Below are 12,001 nucleotides of genomic sequence, written 5' to 3' on the forward strand. Positions count from 1 at the left end.
ATTCAACATTCAACCCTGAATTCACACTGCACACTGTGTCACACCAGTTGCTTTATGTTTATCAAATGCACAGAGCATGGATTTTAGCCTGCATTATATAATAAAAGTGGGTCATCCAAAGTATTGTTTTATCTCAAGTACTGGCTTTCTAAGTTTTAAAAGATATATATATAGAAATGGAACTAATTTGTTATGTAACGTAGGCCTTTCAAACTATTTAATACTTTATATCAGGGGTCACCAACCTTTTTGAAACTGAGAGCTACTTCTTGGGTACCGATTATAAAGGTGTAAAGGGCTACCAGTTTAATACACACTTCTGAAATAACAAATTTGCTCAATTTACCTTTAATTATAATGTTATTATACAATAATTATACTATTTTACAATAATGAATGATATTCGTCTATGTGAAGACACTGATCATGTTAATGATTTTTCACAATAATTATCAACAATGATTTAACCAGGTAGGAAACAGATAAATATCAATATACAATGCAGGTGTTGTTTAAAAAAGAATAGCAACAAAAAAAATTTGATGCAGCTCACTGGTAAGTGGCACTATGGTGAGCTATTTTTAGAAAAGGCCTGCGGAGAACTCATGTGGTCTTTGCGGGCGACCTGGTGCCCGTGGGCACCATGTTGGTGACCCCTGCTTTATATAGATTGCAACTGCATGTTGTTCAAGAGAAACATCATTAATTCCATATTCAGCTTCATCCCCTTCCCTATCTAAAAATCTATCACATTTCCTCTTTTTTTGTTGTAAAAGTTAAAAAAGAACAGTATTCTTTTTTCAGCTACATAATACCCTTGTAGCTGTTCTCCATGTTATGAACACTATTCCATTGCTGTTTATAATCTCAGCTAAATACTTAAAGAAGAGCCAAATATCAACATTCCTTCCTGCTTCAATGATAAATCTCTCCTGCATAACATAGACCTGCATTTCCGAAAAACTGAAGATAATCCTTTGCACGTTCCAAGACATATACACAATATGCCAAATTAAACATCCTAAAACTGAGTTTTCCTTCATCTTTCTATATAACTGTATAAAGTAATAAACATCATTCCATTATCAGTCGTTGCCCAGAATAAATTTAATTGCAATTTGGATCCTCTCGATGTTTCTTTATGTTATCTTAAGGACTTTGTCCTCTGTTGCCTCATTTGCGCTAAAAGGAATCTAGATATTTATCTGCGTGTTTATTATTAGCAGGAAAGTTTTACTAAGGTTACATGTTGACCCCTCTGGTTACACACCTGGTAACTCCTTGCACAGTCTGTAGTGGGCAACAGGTCTCGGGGCCGTGATCTTACATAAAAATGCATAGTACACAGGCTGGAAAGTGAAATATGATATCCTGGTCCATGTTTATTCACAGTGTCAAAACACTCTACAGATATTAAGCAAGTGCTGCGTGTATATCACATGCTGTGCTGTTCCATTGGACACCCAACACCTTGCTCAGAATTTTAAAATACTTTCCCAATATGTATTTTGGTCCAAATGTGTGAAGTGGTCAATTTCAGACCCATCAAACTGCAATTGCTGAACCCTTGAGCAAGGCCTTTAACCCTCAACTGTTCGCTTATATAAAGTGAGATAATTGTAGACCTCTCTGAATAAAGGGCATCTGCCAGATGCAGTAAATATAAATGTAAATGTACTGGCCTGGCACAAAGTAGGGATTAAACTAACAGCATCTATTGCCATGGTTGTCTTTTAAGATTGGATCAGATATACATTTTACTCGAATGTTTCCCGGTTCCTAGAAGTGGTAATGGGGAAGTGATAGCTCAGTGGTTAAAGGTTCAGGGTTACTGATAAGTGGGTTGGGGTTTCAAGCCCCAGTACTGCCCAGCTGCCACTCTTGGGCCCTTTAGCAAGGCCCTCAACCCTCTGTGCTCCAGGGGTGCTGTATCATGGCTGACTCTGTGCTCTGACCCCAGCTTCCTAACATCGCTGGGATATGCAAAGGAAGATTTTCAATGTGCTGTAAAGTACATAGTATGCTGTATTTTTTTATTTGAAATGTCCTCGACTTTTTATCCATTGACCCGACATCAGATTTATGGGATATGTACATAGTGTCTCAACAATCCGACCTCTTCTCATAATCTCCCCTTGTTTTCTTCTAATTCGGCTGCTGTAACACACTGAACCCTGCGTAGGAACAGAAGGAGGGGGTATTCCGTGTACAAAAACTTTAGTGCTCTATGTAAACAGGGAAGAAGTTTGTACGTTGGAAAATAAAAGAGGGGGAAAAGGGGGGGCGTCACATGCTGGTGTTAGTAAGAGAAGCTGAAGCTCTTACTGAGGCAGAAACATTTTCTATTTTTAGGGTGAATGGAATGTACACAGAGCCTCATGGAGGGAAAGCTTGACAACAAACAACAGAGCATGATCCGTCCTATAAACCTCCATCCGCTACTGTTTCATTAAGAGACCCCAGAAAACTCAAGTGATAGATTTGGCTACTCCTGGATAAGCTTTAGTTATACTAAAGCAGAATCGAAAAAAACCCACAGGATGTGTTACACACTTGCTAAAACCAGGTAAGATGACTGACTGACTAACTGACAATTTAGATCTCAATAGGCATCTGTAGATACAGCTATTGGATTAATTGTCTACGGCAACATCTGTAATGCTACATTTCTATTGCTATTTGCATTCACTGTTCTGAATTGGGGACTAACATAGTGTAAGAAACTAACATGCTTTGTTCAATGAATATTATATTAGTAATATTTTTGGTTCTTTCATGCAAAGTATAAATAAAAGGTGGACTGTCCTTTTGCAAGAACATTGATACATTTGGAAATATTGTAAAAACATTGTTGACAAATGATAAATATTCTCAATATCTCCTTGTACATGGACTTGGTTAATTAGTCTTGCATAATAATGCAAGCATTAAAATTTAAAGTATAATGGCAAAAGCTGTATAGCTGTTCCATTTCCTCTCCACACGTCCAGTTTGTGCGAGCTTTTGTGCGAGTACCCCCAATGTCCATGTCCCTGTATTCTTAGTTTTTTTCCACCTTTAAAACTAATAAGTGAATTGAATAAGATCAATTAAAGTGTGAATGAGTGTGATCGAATGTGCCTGGTGCCTTGCAATGGACAGATGTGCCATCCAGGATATTTGCTACACACAGTATTCTTAGCATATTCTCCCAATCCACCATGACCCTGACTGGGTTGAAACGATTATTAACCGACATTAACATTGGAGTTTAATTCGTTTTCTTATAAATATTATTCAATAATCACTACTTACAGGACAACAACTGACTGATACCATATACTATGTATCATAAATTCATGAACTATTCCCCCAGAGATATAAATTACATCATGGGAAAATATAATAAATCTTAGTCCTAAAAATAATAATACTGTGGTGCAGTGTAATGTGGTGGATGTTTAATTTGCCGTCTCTTTTTACCGACAGCTTAAATGATGCATTAATGGAGGTCCTACACTATAAGGACAAAGAGCTGTTGTCCAGCCTCCTTATGCAGCTGAACATCTTGAGAAAGGAGCATATCCTCACAGATGTTGTCCTAGTTTGTGATGGCAATGAGATCCCCTGCCACCGTAATGTCCTGGTGTCTAGCAGTCCCTACTTTCATGCTATGTTCTGCAGCAACTTTCGTGAAAGACAGCAGGCCCGGGTGGATATTCAGGGAGTTCCCTATAATGTCCTGGACACCATTGTGGACTATGTTTACACAGGAGCCATTAGTATTAAAATGGAATCAGTCGTCCCTCTGATGCAAGCTGCAGCAATGCTAAATTATGAGCGATTATTTGAAGCCTGCTCTTCCTTCTTGCAGGCCCAGCTCAGGCCAAATAATTGTCTGAGCATGATCCGTCTTTCAGAGATTCTGCACTGCACCAGTTTGCAGCAGAAAGCTCGAGAAATGGCTGTGACAAGCTTCTCTGATGTCGTGGCGAGTGAGGATTTTTGTGATCTTTCCCTAAAAGAGTTGGTGGCATACTTAGAAGATGACCAACTGTGTGCTGAAGAGGAGAGGGTGTTTGAAATTCTCCTCGCTTGGATCCATCATGACCCTTTTGCTCGTCAAGGGGCTATTCATGACCTTTTCCAAAAGGTGAGGCTACGGCATATCCATCCCTCCTACCTCTTCCAGTTCATTGCCAGTGACCCATTAGTGCAGTCCTCCTCCCTTTGTACTGAGATCATTGAATCAGTCAGACATCTCCTCTTTTCTGTTGGGTCCCATTGTCCAGGTGAACTGCAACCACTCTGGACTGCTCCACGGCGACGTGCTTGTAAAGAAGCCCTAGTGGTTGTTGGTGGTCGTAAAAACAACGAGTGCACATCTCGTGATGCATTGCTGTTTGATGAGCAGACAGAGTGCTGGCAATGGCTGGCTAAGTTACCCGTAAGACTGTACCGTGCCTCCTACGTCTGCATGCATAGTATCCTCTATGTTCTGGGAGGTCTCACCATGACCGTGGGAGGAGCTGGTGTACCTACTGCCACAGTTTACACGCTCTCCATAAAAATGAATCAGTGGAGGGTTGCAGAGCCCATGCTGGTGCCAAGATTTGGCCACCAGAGCATCTCCTATCTGCAGTTCATCTTTGTTTTAGGTGGCATTACAAGTGACAGACAGATCTCCAATGGGCTGGAGAGATACAATACCATGTTCAACTTATGGGAGTCCATGGCTCCAATGCCAGAAGCAGTTCAGCACCCTGCTGTAGCAGCATACGACCAGAGAATCTATGTATTTGGTGGGGAAGATGCCATACAGAATCCAGTTAGAATGATTCAGGTAAGGTTACTAAAGATCTGCCATACCAGTTGAAATGTACACATTGTAGATCATTTGAAAACTGGTTTGGCACTACATTTTATGTTCACATAGGTGTACCACATTGGAAGAAATCATTGGTGTAAAATGGAAAACAGAATGGTGAAGAATGTTTGTGCTCCTGCTTCAGTTATTGATGGGAAAATTTACATTATCGGAGGTATGCTGAGTAATTGAATTAAGAATGATAGATTTGCTCATTTGCTTCGAGTTGCTCAATCTAAAAACGTTTTCCTTTCACAGGCTATATGAGACGAATGGTGGCATACGACATCAAAGCGAACAGATTTATTAAATGTAAGAATATGAAAGAGAAAAGGATGCATCACTCAGCGACAGCCATCAACAATAAGCTATATGTCACTGGGGGCCGATACATTAACAGCCATGATGATGTCCAGGATTCAGACAGCTTTGAATGCTATGACCCAGAGACAGATGCATGGACATCAAAAGGCACTTTGCCTTTTAAACTATTCGACCATGGCTCAGTTCCAATGGTGTGTCTCTCACACAAGCCCTTTCCCACAATAATATGATTATAATGCTGCTCAGTATTTAGCTCAGTGTACAGATATTGTTGGTCATTGAAAGCTTTGTCTATAAATAAACCGCTTTCAATGACTAAGACACATACACGAATCTGCATGGTCTATTTTTTTTTTATTATTATTTTACAGGATCATCTATGGTAAATAAAACAGTTGTTCTAGTTATGTAGAACTCGATTGTATGATATTGTAAATATGCAAAAAAGAGCAGCATTATTTAATTATTTAATTAACTCCTTGTAACATAATCACCGAGCAAGACAACTCGGCAACTTGTTTTTCCATTTCTGTTAAAACCTACTGTTAATAGGTATGTACACAAGTTGATTAGTTTAGCTAGCCATCCTTTAATGGCTATCACTTTGCAGTGAACGCTTTCATACATCACATACCTTTATACAAAACATTCCTACAGTCTCCATTGTTTCCTATCAACAAAGTCTGTAGCTCTTTAATCAAATTCCATACTGCGTGATTTAAGTTTTATTTTTTTTATTGAGTTCTGAAACCTTGCTGAAATATGAGATGCTTTTCTGGTATTATGTTATTTTTCACATTTTATAGACATTTCAGTGTAATATTTTTGGTTTACTATTTTTAAATGTAACAAAGCACACCTTATCATTACAATGTAAGAAATAAAATATGTCTTGTGATTTATTTTGGAAATCTTATGAGTTTCTGTATCTTATTTCCATTTATAAGAAACTGTTAATAAGCAAGAGACTGTCAAAAGTCTGGTAACAGCTAGTCTTTTATGTTTTTTTTTAAACTCTTACATGTTCCTTTTGTTACTATGCACACAAGAATTGAACAATGAATGACTAGAAGCCGTTATGTGGTCCACATTTGATATTTACATTTTACAACAAGCGATTTATCATCAGTCATCTTTCAAAATAGTAAAAGCTAGTACAGGAATGGAGCAAGGATAAGAGGCAGTTAGATGCTCACAAAAAGGATGAGTTTTCAGAAGAACTTATGTAAGATGGAGAACAGGAGAGAAGATGTGTATATATACACACACACCATATTTTCTTGGTGAAAGAAAAACTGAACCAACATGGGTACCATTCCATACTTCAACACCATGAAATTCCATCTAGACTTTGGTTAACTGGAACCGACATTACCATGCAACAATACAATGACCCAAAGCATACATCCAAGGAGAAACGAAGACATCTGTCCAGATGTCAAGAGTGTGTAAAGCTGTTATTATATATATATATATATATATATATATATATATATATATATATATATATATATATATATATATATATATATGCCAAGGAAAGATTTTTCTGGAACATCTGCACATATATTTTTGTAGTTGAAATCCTTAAGCATGTTGCTCCACTATAGAAATGCAAAGGAATATTAACATGCCCAGACATGAAGCAGTAATTCACCGAGGTCAGTGAACTTGTATTAGTCTCTTGTATTGTTGCATGGAAAGTTTCCAAAATAGATTTGTCAGTGTACACAGATCTTAATGCTGAAACATGGATATATACAGTGAGGAAAATAAGTATTTGAACACCTGAGAAAGTCAATGTTAATATTTGGTGCAGTAGCCTTTGTTTGCAATTACAGAGGTCAAACGTTTCCTGTAGTTTTTCACCAGGTTTGCACACACTGCAGGAGGGATTTTGGCCCACTCCTCCACACAGATCTTCTCTAGATCAGTCAGGTTTCTGGCCTGTCGCTGAGAAACACAGAGTTTGAGCTCCCTCCAAAGATTCTCTATTGGGTTTAGGTCTGGAGACTGGCTAGGCCACGCCAGAACCTTGATATGCTTCTTACAGAGCCACTCCTTGGTTATCCTGGCTGTGTGCCATCTTCAATGCTCTAACTGGGGGAAGGAGGTTGTTACCCAAAATCTCGCAATACATGGCCCCGGTCATCCTCTCCTTAATACAGTGCAGTCGCCCTGTCCCATGTGCAGAAAAACACCCCCAAAGCATGATGCTACCACCCCCATGCTTCACAATAGGGATGGTGTTCTTGGGATGGTACTCATCAATCTTCTTCCTCCAAACACGTTTAGTGGAATTATGACCCAAAAGTTCTATTTTGGTCTCATCTGACCACATGACTTTCTCTCATGACTCCTCTGGATCATCCAAATGGTCATTGGCAAACTTAAGACGTGCCTGGACATGTGCTGGTTTAAGCAGGGAAACCTTCCGTGCCATGCATGATTTCAAACCATGACGTCTTAGTGTATTACCAACAGTAACCTTGGAAACGGTGGTCCCAGCTCTTTTCAGGTCATTGACCAGCTCCTCCCGTGTAGTTCTGGGCTGATTTCTCACCTTCCTTGGGATCATTGAGACCCCACGTGGTGAGATCTTGCATGGAGCCCAAGTCCAAAGGAGATTGACAGTCATGTTTAGCTTCTTCCATTTTCTAATGACTGCTCCAACAGTGGACCTTTTTTCACCAAGCTGCTTGGCAATTTCCCCGTAGCCCTTTCCAGCCTTGTGAAGGTGTACAATTTTGTCTCTAGTGTCTTTGGACAGCTCTTTGGTCTTGGCCATGTTAGTAGTTGGATTCTTACTAATTGTATGGGGTGGACAGGTGTCTTTATGCAGCTTTCATAACAGGTGCATCTAATTTAGGATAATAAATGTAGTGGAGGTGGACATTTTAAAGGCAGACTAACAGGTCTTTAAGGGTCAGAATTCTAGCTGATAGACAGGTGTTCAAATACTTATTTGCAGCTGTATCATACAAATAAATAGTTTAAAAATCATATATATTGTGATTTCTGGATTTTTTTTTTAGATTATGTGGGTTTATTTAGACAGTGGACATGCACCTACGATGATAATTTCAGACCCCTCCATGATTTCTAAGTGAGAGAACTTGCAAAATAGCAGGGTGTTCAAAAACGTATTTTCCTCACTGTATATAGCACAATTAGGATATTGTACAGTGGTAACAGGTGGTACTATCGGCAAATATTTCAGAATTTGCGTTTACATTAATTTTACAGAAAATCCCACTATTTACACCGCTCAGGCATTCGTTCCTGTCAGTCTGCTTTCTAATTTAATTAGAATGACATTTCTATTTACACTACAGAGATCCAGAGTATATTTCCATGATTCTCATATGAACTGTGCTAAAGGTTTTTCTAGTAAACAGATCTGGAGGATGAGCAGTCAGGGTTTGGGGACTATAGGTGTGTCCATGCTATTTTGGGAAACAAACAAGGGAGAACATTATACCGCAGAAATCATGTGGCTGAACTTTGTTGCAGGTGTGATGTCCAGCAAACTGGAGAAATTATGAAAGAGATGAACAGGTGTGTGTGTGTGTGTGTGTGTGTGTGTGTGTGTGTGTGTGTGTGTGTGTGTGTGTGTGTGTGTGAGAGAGAGAGAGAGAGAGAGAGAGAGAGAGAGAGAGAGAGAGAGAGAGAGAGAGAGAGAGAGAGAGTAAGAGAGAGAGCACTCTCATGTGTTTATCCTATGTTTATCCTGTCTATGAGAGTGCTCACAGACACACAATCTACCCTTTAGCAGCAACAATAAAACTCTCAGAATAAGTACCATACATTTTTCTGATACAGCGCTTGATGTTTATTTCATATTAAAAAAATACAAAATCAGTTCAATCAAATAAATTGTGTTCTTTTTGAAGGTAAACATGAACGAACATTATACCCAAATGATATTTTATTTGATTCATCAAGTATGACACGTTTGAGGAATGCATGACACAAGTGTCTAGGAAACCCCCTTGTTAGGATTTGATCATGGGAGTCAAATAATTGAGCACAAAGTTTGGGAAAAGTTATTTTAGACAAAGGACAAATATCACATGTTGAACAGATCTTTTCAATTTGAGAGCGTGCTGAGTGAAGTTCGCTGGTCCTACAGGGGGAACATCAAACACTACACAATATTAATTTCTAAAAACCATTTAGAAATAATCTACGAGGTATGTAATTGTGTTTTATTGCTCAGCATCTGTAGGGATGGATCACATCTCTGTGTGTAACTGATCACATACGTATGACCACGCAGTTCATGTCACACGCTTCTATGACACATCTTTTCATGTCATGTGTTCATTTTTTTTTTTTATCGTAATGAACTTCATGGAACTCCTTTTATAAGTATATATATATATATATATATACAGTGAGGAAAATAAGTATTTGAACACCCTGCTATTTTGCAAGTTCTCCCACTTAGAAATCATGGAGGGGTCTGAAATTGTCATCGTAGGTGCATGTCCACTGTGAGAGACATAATCTAAAAAAAAAAATCCAGAAATCACAATGTATGATTTTTTTACTATTTATTTGTATGATACAGCTGCAAATAAGTATTTGAACACCTGAGAAAGTCAATGTTAATATTTGGTACAGTAGCCTTTGTTTGCAATTACAGAGGTCAAACGTTTCCTGTAGTTTTTCACCAGGTTTGCACACACTGCAGGAGGGATTTTGGCCCACTCCTTCACACAGATCTTCTCTAGATCAGTCAGGTTTCTGGCCTGTCGCTGAGAAACACAGAGTTTAAGCTCCCTCCAAAGATTCTCAATTGGGTTTAGGTCTGGAGACTGGCTAGGCCACGCCAGAACCTTGATATGCTTCTTACAGAGCCATTCCTTGGTTATCCTGGCTGTGTGCTTCGGGTCATTGTCATGTTGGAAGACCCAGCCTCGACCCATCTTCAATGCTCTAACTGAGGGAAGGAGGTTGTTCCCCAAAATCTTGCAATACATGTCCCCGGTCATCCTCTCCTTAATACAGTGCAGTCGCCCTGTCCCATGTGCAGAAAAACACCCCCAAAGCATGATGCCACCACCCCCATGCTTCACAGTAGGGATGGTGTTCTTGGGATGGTACTCATTAATCTTCTTCCTCCAAACACGTTTAGTGGAATTATGACCCAAAAGTTCTATTTTGGTCTCATCTGACCACATGACTTTCTCTCATGTCTCCTCTGGATCATCCAAATGGTCATTGGCAAACTTAAGTCGCGCCTGGGCATGTGCTGGTTTAAGCAGGGGAACCTTCCGTGCCATGCATGATTTCAAACCATGACGTCTTAGTGTATTACCAACAGTAACCTTGGAAACGGTGGTCCCAGCTCTTTTCAGGTCATTGACCAGCTCCTCCCGTGTAGTTCTGGGCTGATTTCTCACCTTCCTTAGGATCATTGAGACCCCACGAGGTGAGATCTTGCATGGAGCCCCAGTCCGAGGGAGATTGACAGTCATGTTTAGCTTCTTTCATTTTCTAATGATTGCTCCAACAGTGGACCTTTTTTTCACCAAGCTGCTTGGCAATTTCCCCGTAGCCCTTTCCAGCCTTGTGGAGGTGTACAATTTTGTCTCTAGTGTCTTTGGACAGCTCTTTGGTCTTGGCCATGTTAGTAGTTGGATTCTTACTGATTGTATGGGGTGGACAGGTGTATTTATGCAGCTAACGACCTCAAACAGGTGCATCTAATTTAGGATAATAAATGTAGTGGAGGTGGACATTTTAAAGGCAGACTAACAGGTCTTTGAGGGTCAGAATTCTAGCTGATAGACAGGTGTTCAAATACTTATTTGCAGCTGTATCATACAAATAAATAGTTAAAAAATCATATATTGTGATTTCTGGATTATTTTTTTAGATTATGTCTCTCACAGTGGACATGCACCTACGATGACAATTTCAGACCCCTCCATGATTTCTAAGTGGGAGAACTTGCAAAATAGCAGGGTGTTCAAATACTTATTTTCCTCACTGAATATAAAAGTATAATTATAAGTATAAATATTGTAGCCAATATTTGCTGGACCAAACAAGCAAAAGAGAAGCAACTGCTCTGAGAGGTTTTATAATAGAAAGACAACCAGGAACAAGGAAACCAATCGGGACGTGACGGTTCAGTTGTTAGGACTTCTGACCGAAAGGTCAAGAGTTTAAATCCTAGTTTACCCACACTGCCAGGCCCTTCAGCAAGGCCCTTAACTGTCAACTGCTTAGGTGAATAACTGAGATATCATAAGTATCTCTGGATAACGGCGTCTACTGAATGCTGTGGAGGTGATCCGAGCCTGATTGAATTTGAGTTGAACTAGCTAAACAACACAAGCCTGCCTGATCAGGTAGCCTCTTTGTGCTGATCAGCGATTTTATTGATTGCACTTCATACAAGAACTGTGATGACTTTAGCACTATGATCCCTGATTAGAAAAAAACCCAACCCATGCCATTGCTCAGCCCCCATCCGACTTTAACTCAGTCTTCAGAATGATCCACAATGCTGACAGTGCTTTTTTGTTTTTACATCGTGACAAACCCCACTGGTCAGTAATCCTAAGCAATGGATAATAAAGTAAACTCCAACCAGAAATCAGCCTGGTGTTTTAAGTTTTCCTGAACACCAAGGCATAATGTCATTTTACAGAAAAATAACGTTTAGTATAAGTCTTCATGACCTTGCCTCTGAAATTTCAGACGGATGCAAGAAGGAACAGGTGATCCTGCGCACTGCTTATGTTACCAGTGAGGTTTTGCAATATTGAACATGATGATAAACAAAGCCACGTGCTCTCCAAGGACGCTTTCCAAAGG

At 39.5% G+C, this 12,001-nt stretch overlaps 1 protein-coding gene across 1 annotated transcript; it reads left to right on the forward strand.

Annotated features, from left to right (window-relative positions):
* Window positions 1-2,349: 2,349 nt before the first annotated feature.
* klhl38b (kelch-like family member 38b) lies at window positions 2,350-5,495 on the forward strand. Its single transcript, XM_083537720.1, has 4 exons — window positions 2,350-2,566; window positions 3,469-4,822; window positions 4,916-5,021; window positions 5,105-5,495. The coding sequence occupies exons 1-4, from the start codon at window positions 2,541-2,543 to the stop codon at window positions 5,398-5,400; spliced, it is 1,782 nt and encodes a 593-aa protein (XP_083393846.1). The 5' UTR covers window positions 2,350-2,540; the 3' UTR covers window positions 5,401-5,495.
* Window positions 5,496-12,001: the final 6,506 nt, after the last annotated feature.

The sequence above is a fragment of the Silurus aristotelis genome (genome assembly GCF_946808225.1).
Source record: "Silurus aristotelis genome assembly, chromosome: 1".
In the NCBI taxonomy this organism is placed as follows: Eukaryota; Metazoa; Chordata; class Actinopteri; order Siluriformes; family Siluridae; genus Silurus; species Silurus aristotelis.

Coding starts and splice junctions, on each gene's coding strand:
- klhl38b (XM_083537720.1), top strand. CDS start 2,541: ATGTGTTACACACTTGCTAAAACCAG. Junction 2,567..3,468: donor TACACACTTGCTAAAACCAG/GTAAGATGACTG, acceptor TTTTACCGACAG/CTTAAATGATGCATTAATGG. Junction 5,022..5,104: donor GAAAATTTACATTATCGGAG/GTATGCTGAGTA, acceptor TTCCTTTCACAG/GCTATATGAGACGAATGGTG.